Consider the following 14,707-nt stretch of genomic DNA (forward strand, 5'->3'; position numbering starts at 1 on the left):
TGGATCGGGGGAATCACCGAGGTTGGTGGATCGTGACTGTGGGGCCCACCTTGATGTATCTGTTTTATATACGCCGTCCATCCGTTTTTTCAGCTCATTTTAGGGCATGATCCCAAAAATGAAACAGATCCAAATATCAGGTGGACCACATCACGGAAACAGTGGTAATTGAACGTCCACCATTCAAAACATCCTAGGGCCCACCGTAATGTTTGTTTGCCACAAAACCTGTCGATAACATCACACAGACCTGGATGAAGGGAAAACACAAATACCAGCATGATACAAAACTTTTGTGGCCCGTAGAAGTTTTTAATGGTAGGACCTCAATCACCACCGTTTCCTCGTGGTGTGGTCCACCTGATATTTGGATCCCCTTCATTTTTGAGCTGACTCCTTAAAATGAGTTAGCAAAACGGATGGATGGCATGGATAACATATACATAATGGTGGGCCCTATAATCAGGGATCCACCGACCGGATCCACCCAATTCGCGTCCCGGATCTTTGAGTTCTGCTAGAGTACATCTTTTCTTTCTTACACAGGGATTGTGGCTGTTGGGTCTTGGGTCATATTTCTGTCATCCAAACCGTTTATATGATGGGCCACCATCGTGCAAGGGCATAAAAAAGAATAAAGAAAAACAAAATACCATCAGCTTGAAATATTTGAACCCTTTGATCTTGTAATTCCTTTCCTTCGAATATGGGCCATCTTGTTTAGTTCTTTTTTATGGTTCATTGACTGGATCTTCCAATCTTAATTGTATTTTTTTTAGTGTACCATCCATCTGCAGTAAAACGTATCACATAAACGGATTGGATACCAACTAATAAAAGAGGTCTCCAGTCCAACCGATTGGACCATAAGTACCGTCCAACTAACTTCCAACCTAGCATGTTATGTGACATATAACCTGTCCAATACATTTTTGGCATGATAAAGATTTGTTATTTATCTGTGGCTTGGCATTGTTTCTATGATGTGGCCCACTTAAACTTTCTATCGAATCCTCCACGCCCATTTGATGATCTCTTTGATGTTAGTTCAGGAGTTCAAAAATCAATCCGAAAGAAAATTCAATTGGACGACACAACAAGGAACAATCGGGAGGTGATGTTTAACCGATAAAATCTTCCCCACTATGTGTGAGCCAGAAAATTTCTTTATTTTCCATCTAATCCATTCATCAGATGTTACCAACTAGAATGAAGAATATTATAAAAATATAAGTCTATCTAGAAATCCAAGTGGTCCACATCACGTGAATTTAGAAGTCTAAGTCATGATTATACATTATCCTATGCGTTATGGCCCATCTAACTTTTGCATTGGCCTGGTTTTGGTTTTCTAGAGTGATAACGAGGGGAAGCATACGATGTATGTGGTAGATCGGATGTTAATTTTATGTGGAGCCCACATAATTCCTGTACCACCACAAAGTTGTGGTGGTACTGGTACCATATGGCCGCTCCTCGAAGTATCTTTCTAGCTGTAGACAGTAGAATCCACCGAAAGGCTCGCTCCAGTGGTACAGGGACCACCGTAAGTTTACGATGCTACTAGGCAGATGTGGGCCCGGTGATCATGAAATTCAATCCGTTCATAAGATGAATAATCTCAGAAAATTTCTAGATCCAGAAAAATTATCTCGATCGAAAACTTATATGGGCCACATCACAGGGAACATTTTGAGAGGGAACACCCACCGTTTCTTACCATTGACGTACCATCGCATTGTTTATATATAATCAAGGCCGTTTAGACCATTCATTAATTCCAGACGAAGGATAGGGAAAAAAATTCAAATTGTTTTGAGAGTGATGTGGACCCCTGTAAAAATCAAGGGTGAGAGTTCCCTCTTCTGGTTCCATTTCTCTGTATAACTCTGATTTTTTATCTGTCTGGTTTTTCGGTTATGGGGGATTTCATAGATGCTTCATCTCATAGACGGATTGGATTTTGTCTATAAAATACGTGGGTCCCACATCTTTCCAGTACGTACGACTAGAGCTCTCTCTCTTTTGGAGAGCCGTTGACTCCTCAAATGGCAACGAAAATTCATACTTTTCGAACCCCCATGCAAACTACGTACGATAGGTCAAACAAGAATCCACCTCCAACTGTCCGACGATACGTACGGAAAACCGCTCTGTACAACGGCTTACTTGCAGAGTCCTGCTCTCCCGAACGAGATCTCGACCGTTCCTCCTTTTTGGGCCCTAGTGTATATGTGCTAGCAACTCTAAAATTATAAAAGTATATTGGGATATACGTTTATAGACGAGTGGTTTAAATCATGCGCCTAACTAGATGGCTCGTATCCATAATGCTTGACGGTTACACACAACTCAGGTGGGCCACACCGCATGTACTCAGAAGTTTCAAGCATGATTTAACATTGATTTCGTTGGTGTGAACCACTTGAACTTTGGGTCAGGATTATTTTTGGGGTACATAGTGAACATGAGATCTCTCACCCGATGGACGGAGTGGATTTCACATTTACAAAACAATGGGTCCCACAGAACTCGGACCTTTACCTGCTCTGTGCAACAGCTGTTGTGCAGGATTCCCGTTCACTTGCGCGGGAACCGAGATCTGCTCTTCGATCGATAACGACTTATATGATACTCAGGCTCCGTATAACGCTTCATACGCGCTGGCACTTAGAAATTGTACAAGTGGCATATATTAACTCAAATCAAACCGATTAAGTTGTGTTGCAAAATCCCATTCGCAAGATCACATTCTCTGATTCGTGGACACTAATTAGTGGAAACAGGATCGTTGGATATTATTCATTTTTAACCGTCCAATAAATTTCCACCAATCCCATAGTCAGATAATAAAATTATGTTATTTTTAGTTTCACGACACGTCTACACCGTGTAATTTGACTAAATGTATTCTACGTATGCAATTTTTAACTAATTTCTAATTACCGGCGTATCACCCGTCACACGCCGCCAGAGCATCAAAGCATCTCTCTTGTACAATCCCCTTCGTCTCCCTCCTCCAGCGTCCGCACCCCATGTGAGAGGTCTCTCTCGGGAAAAGCTCTCTCAAAGAGAAAAAAATAATAATAATAAGAAAATGCAATCTCTTCATCTCTCCTCAAGAACAAACTACGAACCTTCTCCTCTCCTCTTTCTCTCCCCCTTCCTTCCACACCCCTCGTAAGTCTCTCTCTCTCTCTCTCTCTCTCTCTCTCTCTCTCTCTCTCTCCGTGGAATTTGATTTCCATGAGATAAGAATTTCTGGCATTTCTTTCAATCTCTTCTACTTTTTACTTCTCTTCTCTCTCTGATTTTTCTTGAATTCTAATTTCCTCAGAATTGATTTCTAGGGTTGGATTTTTCTCTCCTTTTCTTGGCTTTCTTTCTTTTTGGAAATGAAGAAATGCTAAGGCGAGTGATTCCTGGATCGCTAACGTGCGCCTATGTGGCTACGTTTCAGTGATCTGGACCGTTCATCAGAAGGGTCCTACCGTGGAGATCCCCTGGCCCGAAAATTAGGCTGGTCCACTCGTTATGTGGTCCATGCGATGCGCATTGAATGTGTACCGTTCATTTTTAACTATCGCCGTTCATATGTGGCCCACTATGAGTGGAGTTTTCCAGTTTTTGGTCTTGGGTCATTTGCGTGGGGGGCTTCACCTGATGAATGGTTCAGATCCTCTTCAATACCTCCTCGCTTCCAACGTGCTTAGCAGTTCTCATTTTGTAGGGAAGTGCTACTTGCAAGATCCAGTCCGTTCATCAGCTGGGCCCTGCTGCTGATGCTCACTCTTCAAGTGAGCTTCACACGACCGTCCAATGTGGACAGTGGGTTGTCAATTTCCAACCGTCCATTTCTCACACTTATGTGGCCTGGCTGAAAAGTGGGCTCCTGAATTTCTGGCTTGGCAATATCCAACATGGTGCTGTCCTGATGAACGGCTCGGATCTCACTCGCGCTTGCAGCATTCCCGCACTGCGAGCTCTTGTGCTTCAGATGGGCACCTCCCAAGTAGCATTCTTGGATTTTGATTCTCCAACCTAATGCAGGGTTTCTCTTTTACAGTCTCAATACTTCAATTTCCTCAGCTTTTTTTTTTTTTTTTGTAGAAATGCTAATTTCTAGAGTTTCTTTCAATGTTTGTATATTTTGATTGTCTGTTTTCCCTGTTTGGGTTGATTTTGATTTCTGTTTTTGTTGGCTATAGGATGTCCTGTTTGGAATATCTCTTCATCAACAAAGATGGGATGTACTTCTTCCATCTCGAAGAGATACGACATTCGGCGGAAGAAGAAGTTGTGTATCCAAGAAGTAGTTGTTTTCATCCCGCCGATGAAAATTCCCATGGAAACCGACATTCTACGGCCTCTTAGAGGGCTCATATCTCGAGATCTCTCGGAAAGGTTATTGGCACTTCGAAATCGGATCTTGTTGTTGGCGGAGGGAACTGGTCTGATTTTATCCGAGACTCTTGATTTTCTGCTTTTTTTTTTTGTTAATAACATGTTTGATGAAATGCATTATATTTAATCAAGCAATTTGATCTACATGATGAATTGCCTATGTGGGGCCCACTTTTTTGGTGATCCACACTGTTCATACTTCGAGCCTTACTGTGGTTGGGGAGACAATTTATCCCCCATTGGATGTTCCTGACCGTCTGATTGGGGTCCCTTGTTGGATGGTGGCTACTCGCTGTAATCATCCTTTTCCCATCCACCAGCTGGATGGTTAGGATCTTCTTGGGCATGGATCATTCCATAATGTGATCATTAATGGTGCAAAATGGAAAATGGCTTGTGTGGGCCCATCTATTTCACTCAGTATGATCATCTGGTGTATGCCATTACAGATGGGCCAATCGTAGATGATCTTTAGTGTTAGATTGGTCATGGCACGCAAATCGGCTATTTAGTTCTCTGAGGAACAATCCTCTGATCGTATGGATGAAATTTTCTTATGGAGGAGATTGTTGAGGCATGCCCTGTTCATGATGAGGCCCACCAGATGAGCAGTCTAGATCAAGGAAAGGTGGGGTCCACTTGCCTGGTTGGTGGTTGGATGCAACAAGCCGGTTTATACTGTTAAATGTTTGCTTGGTGCATTTTATTGGCATTTTCATTTGGGACAGCATCGTGTGCAGCTAGGGCCCACCAGATGATCTACTGGGGATGGATGATGCTGCCAAGAAATTCCTCCATCAGAGGATCCACGCCATCCAATTGTTGACCTTCAAATGCATGGCCTAAATTTATAATATAGCAGTGGTTCATATGCAATAATAAAGGCTCCACTGATTGGATGGTGAGATTGTTCGGTGATGATAATTTTTGGTCATGGTGGGGCTCATAGATGATCAGGTTCACTTGTAGGTGGCCCCCCACCTGTATGGAATGATAATATATATATATATATTTTTAAATATATAAAAATTTCTAGTTTTTATTGTTGCAGATGTATCTGCTATTTCTGAACTCCAGCAATCTCTTGAAGACTACATGCCTTTCTTGCTTGGTTTGACAAAGAAAGGTAAAGAAAAAGATCAATCATTTTGTTGGATTTCATTTTCCTTGCATTTAACGATTCGATAACGCATCTTGTAGAGTACAGACTCGAGGAAATGGTGGAGTTCAAGTGGAAAAGTCTAGGAGATGATAAAAGAGTAAGAACGTAATACTGTAATTTGCTTCATTTTCTCTTCATCCAGTCTCTGTTTTGTTTGTTTATTTTGATATTGAAACATTGAAATTTGCTAGTAGGAAATCTGTATAGCAAGCTCTTGGTATGAATTGTTGTCAACTGTCCACATGATGGCGATGCTATCATTGTCGGAGGCAAATACAATGCTCATTCCTAAGGATTCCAAAGATGTGTGCGAAAGGAAGGTATCTGAAGGTCTGTCTTTCTTTTCGATGAGTATAATTCCGAAAACTTGAGATACTATATCATATTATGACAAATTAGATGGTCTCTCAAACTGAAGATATGCATATATCCTTGGGTTTTCAGTATCTACAAGTAGGGGCCCATGGTTCAGTGATCCATGCTATCGATCTTTCAAGCCCCATCATGGATACACTATGGATGGATCATGCAAAAAAATAAAAATAAATTGCCGAGATAGGAGGATCCAACCATACTAATCCAACCATACTGAGGACCCATGGATTGAGAATTATGCCGTTCCTTTCATGTTATATCATGAATTCTCCATATGGGTCATCTTTGGTTGGTTGCAAGGAACACATGCTGTCAGTTGTCACTAACCAGTCACCACCTATGGTCTTTTTATCCAGATTGTTTATCTGGTCGCCCTGTGGTGGGTGTCCTGTGGTTGAAATACTACAACGGTCAGATTGTCTTAGCGACCCAATCTGTGGCCTTCAAATAGCAGCTGATAGTAGAAAAAAGGTTAACGGTCAATTAATCAGACAGCTATGATCATCCAACTGTTGTGGGTTTTGTTCCATGGCCCATCCTTTGCAGAACTCACCAAATGGATGATGATCCAGAACACCTACTGCAGATCCAAGCGACAGTGAATTGCATTGAACCAACCATGAAGAACCATAAGGATCTTCTTATCTGGATCGAGCTTTTTTATGACTCCCTGAACAGTTACTGATCATTGACAAACATTATTACCAGACTGCAAGAAGACTGCTGTTGATTTATTGCTGAAGGCATCAGGGTACTTACAATGCTGTGTTCGGTATATATTGGTTCAAATGCCACAGAATGTGAAGTATGTGATCAGAATTACCGATCCTCTAATTGCTTTCTGTTGGTTGTTTGTAGAATTATTACTTTTTTTATTTTTTTAAAATCTTTCTTTACTTTGCTGGTAGATGTTAATGCTTGCTACTTTTTTGGGTTTTTTGCCTACATGATTGGTGTAAATATGCAATTCTTGAAAATCAAATCTCTAGGTTGAGACTGCCGAAAGACTTGCAGGAGGGTGTGCTGGAGGCTATTTCCATTCAAGCACTGGGCCTGGTACTTTCCTCTCTGAATCTTTAGAGTTGAGATGCCTTGATCGTGTTGCTAGGAACACATATCACAGATGTTGGTTGATGTACTCTTGAAACAAAGTTTTTTTACAGAACTATATGAAGCCCAAAGGTTATCATCTGTGTCAGTTATCTAGGATTCTTTCTTTTAATTTCACAGGAATGCTGTTATAGCATGGGACTATGCCCACATGTGACTTCATTTTAAATCAAGGAATGGTAATGTGCAGGTCACTGTACACGTGACGGATATTTCTTGTGATCAGGAGCATGTACCTGGTGGACCATCATCTGGATGGGCTACAGGCTGAAATTGCAGTGATAGGACAATTGTAACGATCTATTTCTTCTGAGAAACTGTTTGAATGTGGACTTTTGCTCTGACCCATCCTTTTACAAGGTGCTGAATGAATGGCTTCCACAGTCATGTCTCTTTGATTTTCAAGATATGGCCTATCGATGGAATGGCCCACCAGAAACAACAGTTCTGATAATTTAGGTAGCAACATGCACATTAGCAATCCTTGTTGGAAATTTGAGCTCCTTTTTAGATTGCCTTTGGATCTATGATGCCTAGATGTAGGTCCATATACACAAATGGATATAAGAAGCTGGAATATGGAAGTGATAAAAAAATCTTGGACATGGATACGGATACGGATGCTTGTTCAGTCTGATACCTTACTACCATGAGAAAATTGCTTGCTTCAGAAAATGTGATGTAACAGAATCGAGATTGGTAAGCCATATCTTACAAGTCTCCGTGTAGGATCTGGTATTTGTGGTTCGACATAGTATGATAGTGGTACCCTAAAGCATGAGGCCTCTTAAGAAAAATATGGAAAATTTTGAATGGGTCCTACATCACAAAGCATGAAGTAAAATTGAAATTCTGACTTGTAATAGTTTCTTGGGAAACTTAAAGGATGCCAATGAAGCTTTTTTGCTTCTTTCAATTATCTGTTGTGATGATTTTGTAAGAAATTGAGGAATCTAAAGTCGACGCATAAGTCTGCACAAAACATGGCTCTTGGTGTACAAGGAAGAGCAAGTGGCACTGTGCACTATGCTCTCCACTAAGGGGCTATTTGGGAGGGAAGGTTCTTAGGAAATTGATTTTTTTTTCCTCCACGAATATTGTGTTTTTTGTTGTTCACATTGTAAAAAGTACTCATGGAAATTGACCTTTATGATAGGTTCCCTCTCAAGAAGCTAATCCATGAGAATTTCCATGATAATGTGAGACGCCTTTGGCTGTTCACCATTGTCCTTAGGTTCACTTCCACTGAAATCGACCTGAAAAAAAAAAAAAAACCGTACTCTGACATGCGTCCTTCTTCTATTTCTACTGTTTTCCACATTGACCAATTTCCAAGTGGATTTTCTGTATCCACGTTTAGATGTCCCCCTACTCAAACAGGGCCTAAGAAATTAAAGAATAATATTAGAAAGAAGTTAACTAAAAGAAAAATGGAACAGGAGAGAGAGGCCAAGAGAAAAGAAACGAAGGAATAAAAGAGAGTTCTAAACAGAACAGGGCACCACAACTGAATCTGCACCTGGCCCAAAAATCAGGCTGGTCCACTCATCAAGTGGGTGGCGTGTGTACCTCATATTTAGAACATTGTCTTTTTTTTGCTCCCATTTTCATACATGTTTGGGACAACTGATGAATGGATCGGCCTGAATTTTGGGCCAGGCCAGTTACATGGCGGAGTCCCCCTGATACGCAGCTTTGATATTTCAAATAGTCAGCACATGTAGCTGCATGCAGAGGTGCATTTGGGGTAGAAAAGCTCCATGTGGATATACATAACTTTTGTTACAAGAGGAATTATAAAGTGCTGATGCATTACAGTGTGAATATTGTCCTGGTGCCCCCATTTTTTACAAGTGTGGTCCATGGTTAAACAGACCATCGATGTTATGGCACTCAATGCTGGTGACCATGGATAACCCACAATTTTTTGAGAACCTAGCTGTCTGATATTTGGTCTTTATTCAGACAGGTGCTGTATTTTTCTTAACTGTTTATTTGTGGCCATTAATGAAAGGGTTATAACTCACTAATATGGTTTTTTTTTTTTTTTTTTTTTTGGAACCCTCATCTGGTGTTCGGACCACTACTGTATTGACAGTCTTGATGACAGAACCATTGGCCTACATAATAGCGCATCATGAAGCTATTAACTTTCTGATACATGACTTCTGTAATTCCTCTTATTACCAAGGTTAAAAAGTTGCACATCCTGAGTTCTGTTTAGTCATGTATACATTTTGTTTTGTACCTTCTATATATACGTGTGTGTGTGTGTGTGTATTCTAATTTATAAGCTAATCTTTCTTTTCAATTGGTCCAATTTATATTTTATTCTGGCAGCAATTACGTTTATTAAAAAAAAAAAAAAAAAAAAAAAAAAAAAAAACCAACTACAGATAGATCCCATGGATGGAAAAGCTTTCTGTGTTCTTTCTCGTTTGCAATATTTGAGCTTTTCTTGGACAACTATTGTCAGATTGCTTATGTTCATCCATTCAGACCTTGATGTCAAATACAGGGAACTGAAATGCAGCTTGGGATGGCTGTTGAAAGCCAAAAAGCTACTTTGTCTGTAAAGAGGAGGTTGGCATGTGAGCAAGTGAGTTATTTTGCTCAGGTTAGTATTTGAACCATAATGTTCTTTACCTGCTCCAAGTAAAACATGAAAGTTGCACTTATTTTTTGGACAAAGGGGGTAACGTAAGGTGACACATCTGATGAATGGGTTGGTTGTCACATATACATCATGTTGGCCCCACTTCTATCTGGTGCCACTGGAGCACAACCCTTTTTTAGAGGTGTGGAAACACCCTTCTGATGGGATTATTTTAACTTGGTGATGTTAATCCAGTTTCATCTGCGTAACTAACTGAACATCTAGAAGAGTTTCAGTGGGAGAAGTCAACAACTACCTTAGGTGCCGAATTTATTAGCTCCTTAATAAAACAAACTCATATATTCCTTAATGAATTCATTGGCTTCTTATAAGCACACTGGTGCAAATGTACATGCATTTATGAACGATCCTTCTGTTGTGATTTACTCTTTTCTCTTTCTTTGTCAGGCCCACCATTGCTTATCAGGATGTGTCAGCGAAGGATATGGAAAGAAACATATATTATTCATCAAATGGAAGTACTTGGAGGCCAAGGTGCTGCAGCAATCTAACCATGTCTTATTAGGGTCCATTGGTTCCTCTTTCAGTAAATTTCAGTTTGCGGATTCTCATTCATTTTTCTTTTTCGGTTGGGGGATGTTGATTGGCCCCACTTTGGATGACCCATGAACAAACACCTAGCACACTGGGAAATCCTAACCCTGCAACTTGTGGCATCGAACGGATGGTTAAGAAAGAAATGAAATACAACAATGCAGTCCACCTTCAAAAAAAAAGGGCCAAAGCTCCCATGGTCAGGATCTTCCAATTTGGTAATTTTTTTGTGGATGGGATATACATATGGGATCCATCACATCTCCATTGTTGGATCACTGAACCAGAGGCCCCACTCGTACAAACTGAAATCCCAACCATACCAACTCTGGCCAAGCATTATATAATGCCTCTTTTTTGTTTTTATTATTATTTTTTCTTATGTATGATTCTCATTCTTTCATCAATATCATCAGGCAGCTGCATACTACTATCATGGTTTGATCCTTGACAAGGGTAACAAACCAATCGATCACATCAGTGCTGTGTGTTGTCTTCTTGCTGCGGATGAGCTTCTCATTGATAGCAAGAGAGCCTGCTTAAGCTTTTGCCTTGACGTCCCAGTCACCAGGTTGCTTTCAATTTGTTTACTTTAAGGCACGACAACTCTTTTGTAATACGCAGCTTGTGGGAACTATTGTTCTTTTTTCTTGGATTCTTTTACAGAGCTCCTCCAGTATGGGGTGCAATGAAGCATTTACATCAGAAAATTCCTGAAGTTGCATCTAAGAAATCTCAGATGTATGCATACCTCTTTGAACAAGAAAAGTAAGAGTTTTCAGACTTTGAACATTGGTTCATTTCTATTTGTTTTAGCATGCAGGCATATTCTAAAAGAGGATTTTCCCTGTCCGAAAGTCACGGTGATTAGGGTGGACAATGGTCTAGGTTTGGCCAGACTGAAGCATGTCCAAGTCCATCCCATGAGCCAAGAACCTCAAAGCTCAGCCTAGCCCTGGCCAGGCTCAGTCTGAGCTGTGCTGCCATCCAAATATTCATCTCACCAATGTTAAATAAGTCAGACAGGGGCTGAGATGGCCTGTAGGTAGATGCAAGCCTTCTGTCCAATTACTTATCCGGTGTAAACCTCAAGTCCAGGTTCAACCATGGGCCTCAAGGCTCAGCCGAAAGCAGTAGGGACTCGGGCTGGGCGAAGGCCGTCCCAGCGCATTTCCGACTCTAATGACAAGTAGTAAGATCATTTTGGAAGTTATAATGGCTTGATATGGACAGGAACATGGATTTGGCTCCCACTCTGTATTCCTGAAATCTAGAAATAAATGAGGTTACATATATATTGTTTGAGATGTTGAGTCGATGAGAAAACTATTAGGTTGCTGGACTTAATCATTGAGGTCCGTGCGGGCTTTCTTAATATCTTTATCATAATTAATTATTGCAATTTCTATTTAGGTAATGTTGAGAGCTTTCATGCGAGTTTTAGTTCTGGGTTTTCTTTATTTATACTAAGACAGATGAGGGAGGATAATTTTACAATGATTTAAAGGAATTACACAAATTACCATCGATAGGGAAGGAAACCAAATCATCATTATTCTCTAAGCCTTATCCCAACCAATTGGGTTCTGCTCCATAAATCCCGTTCTCCAATGCCACTCTTATCAAGGAAATCAAATGTAAGTTTTTCCCCCTTGTCAGGGCATGCGTTCGTGGAACTGGAACTATCCTATGCACCCTAGATTGAATGTGAAGCTCATAGGAATCCTACTTTCTTAATTGTTTTCCCATCATAAATTTGGGAAAAGAGAACTTTGTCCCCCTCAAAGGAGTGTATTCTATAGATAGAAAACAGACATGAAATACCATAAGTTCCCTCCAACAAATAAAAAGCACAATTCTATCCCCATCCTTTATATTTACAGCATAAAGACCAAAACAAGCAGACAAGAATGGAGAATAACCCCAAAAGAAAAGACAAACAACTGTCAGAGAGCTTCCATCTCCATTACATGGGAGACAAACACGGTTCCGAACATCAACCCTTCTAAGTCAAATGATCAAACTCACTGGAATGGCATCAGGTAAATCCAAAGCGCTCAAAACATATCTTCGTTTCTCACTAGAATCACATGAAGCAAATCTTCGATGATCTGTCGACATTATCAGCAACAGCATCTAAGCCTTGTCCCAAGTAATTGGCATTGCCTACATGATTCCTATAACGAAAAGAAGTAGAAGAAGAATAACTCCATCCCTTCCTAATATTCATAAGAAAGAAACCCTGAAAAGATCGAATAACTAAAAAACTGGAGATAAACTTTCAAATTTTTTTTTTCTTGAAATGGAGATCATCACCAAAACCTACATAAACCATCAAACTCAGTTCATTATAATCACTGGAAAATCAAAATGACTCAAACGAAGTGTTTCTGACCTGACTGGATGATACCATCTGTACCAATTGGGTGGTGATCATAATCATAAAGGTTTCCCTATTCCTACCACAGCTAAAAAGACACCAAGAGGTGCACCTCACCAACGTTTCAGGATCTATGCTCAGATTTTCACAGAAACGCAAGGAAGACGAAATCAATAAATGTCAATGGCGGGACACCATATCTCTGATACCATGTTTTACTGTTGAAAAATTGGGAAAGAGGACACTTAAGGGAGTTAATAAAAATCTACACTGGAATATTTGTAAATTCCCTCAAACAGAAAAAACACAGACTATTCCATACACCAATATACAATGCATAACATAAATGAAAGTGGAAAGAATCATGAAGAGTTTGGATATGAAGCTCAAATTCAAAATTCGTATAGGAGTGCAACCGTGCCCCCAAGAATCTCCTTGATAATGCAACCGTAAATGTTCGATTTGTGCAATGCAAACATGACTAAGAGAAATTCAACAATGGTCACATTCTCCTGAAAAAAAGAGCTAATAGGATCTTCTAATCTAGAGATTTTTGGAGCATGGCCCACCCCCAGTGGGATTCAATAGTCTAATGGTTTGCATTAATGAGCCATGGGCACCAATCAGGAAAGACCCATGAAGCTTTTCTTCTTAAAACAATTATCGACAAGTCTTCAACATGGCAACTTTTCTTTGAAAACTTAGTGGGGTATCATTGCTATAGTCTACCATATTTTAATTCTTGTAAATTTCAATTGTGCATGATTTTAACCTAGTTTTTTTCTCCATCACCATTCTCTATTTTCATTTTCCTGTAACTAGGGCCAGTCATGGGCGGGTTTGGGCCAACCAATGTGACCTGTTAATACATGGGGTAGTCACAGGCTAACCTTGGGCTACCCTGACCCGACCATATATCTTGTATATCATCATCAAAGCCTTGAGGAAGTTGGCTTTAGAATCCTGTTTTTCTAATCATTCACAACAGTTCTCATAATTGCTTGGCCGAAGTTGAATGACTGGCTGTCAGCTTGCCATCAATCCTCTATCTGTGGTGGAACAGGCTGACTAGGGCCGCAACCTGAACCCAATTGACCCAACCAAAGTTCAGGCTGACTAGGCCACATTAATTTCATCTTCTGAGTTGGAAAACCAGGCCATTTTACTCGGATGGGCCACAATCTGCATGGTCCACCTAATAGAAAGCTCAGATCTCGCATACTTACACTTGCACATATATAGTTCCACCTTCATATCTGTTAGCAAATCCACATAACCAACGCTGGGAAGTGCCTTCTGTTGTTCTTTTGACTAACTCCCATAGCTTTGGTGCTGATGCAGGTCTCCCCACGAGTTGCCTGACCTACCGGATTTTCCTTTATCCTTGAAGCCTGATGACTATGAAATGCCAGAGGTGGACCCGTCATGGGGTAGTGAAAAATCTGAACCTGAGATCCAAACACTCAAGGAACATCTCGAAGATGAGGAGGAGGATGCAGTGGAGATTGAATGACACTGCATGGCATGCTTTGGTCTGGTATGGGAATCCTTTATTCTACTACAGTTTCTTTGGGGACCGTATTATGGGGAAAGATGGCTTTGCTTCACCTCGACCGACCAAGCACATTAATCTGAGAAGGGTTCAGAATGGATTTTGAAGTTTTTTGAACTTGGAAATGCCAATAGATTCCCACCGACCATCTTTAAATGGGGAAAGATGATGGGAAATGACTAGTATCTGCATGCTGTGTTGCATCCAAGTCTTATCTCAGAACCATGCATTGCTCAATGCTAGTGTTAATTAGATCTTGAATAAGAGATTTAAGGTATGATTAATGTACAAGTGCTTCCATAGCTCAATGATTTACAATTCTGCAGTATAAATCAGGTCAGCCACTGGCCCAACTATCACTTCTTAAAGTGGGTCTAGGCACAGCTCAATGAGTAGGGTTCCGGAATCGAAATCATGGCCTGTTTAAGATACTGGGTTCTGAGATAGGCACCCCCGTTTAAGAGCTTTGGGTGGAACCCTACCTTGCCCGATCTGCCCATAAAGGAGTTCGAT

General features: G+C 40.5%; 1 protein-coding gene across 1 annotated transcript; it reads left to right on the plus strand.

Annotated features, from left to right (window-relative positions):
* The first annotated feature begins 3,007 nt into the window (after nt 1-3,007).
* Nucleotides 3,008-14,496, plus strand: LOC131246668 (uncharacterized). The gene is made up of 12 exons (XM_058247020.1): nt 3,008-3,180; nt 4,209-4,451; nt 5,456-5,530; nt 5,605-5,663; nt 5,761-5,896; nt 6,650-6,746; nt 6,931-6,997; nt 9,570-9,668; nt 10,116-10,202; nt 10,679-10,833; nt 10,929-11,030; nt 13,984-14,496. Exons 2-12 carry the CDS (start codon nt 4,244-4,246, stop codon nt 14,153-14,155), a joined length of 1,257 nt encoding a protein of 418 aa, XP_058103003.1. The 5' UTR covers nt 3,008-3,180; nt 4,209-4,243; the 3' UTR covers nt 14,156-14,496.
* Nucleotides 14,497-14,707: the final 211 nt, after the last annotated feature.

Source organism: Magnolia sinica, chromosome 5 (genome assembly GCF_029962835.1).
Source record: "Magnolia sinica isolate HGM2019 chromosome 5, MsV1, whole genome shotgun sequence".
Classification (NCBI taxonomy): domain Eukaryota; kingdom Viridiplantae; phylum Streptophyta; class Magnoliopsida; order Magnoliales; family Magnoliaceae; genus Magnolia; species Magnolia sinica.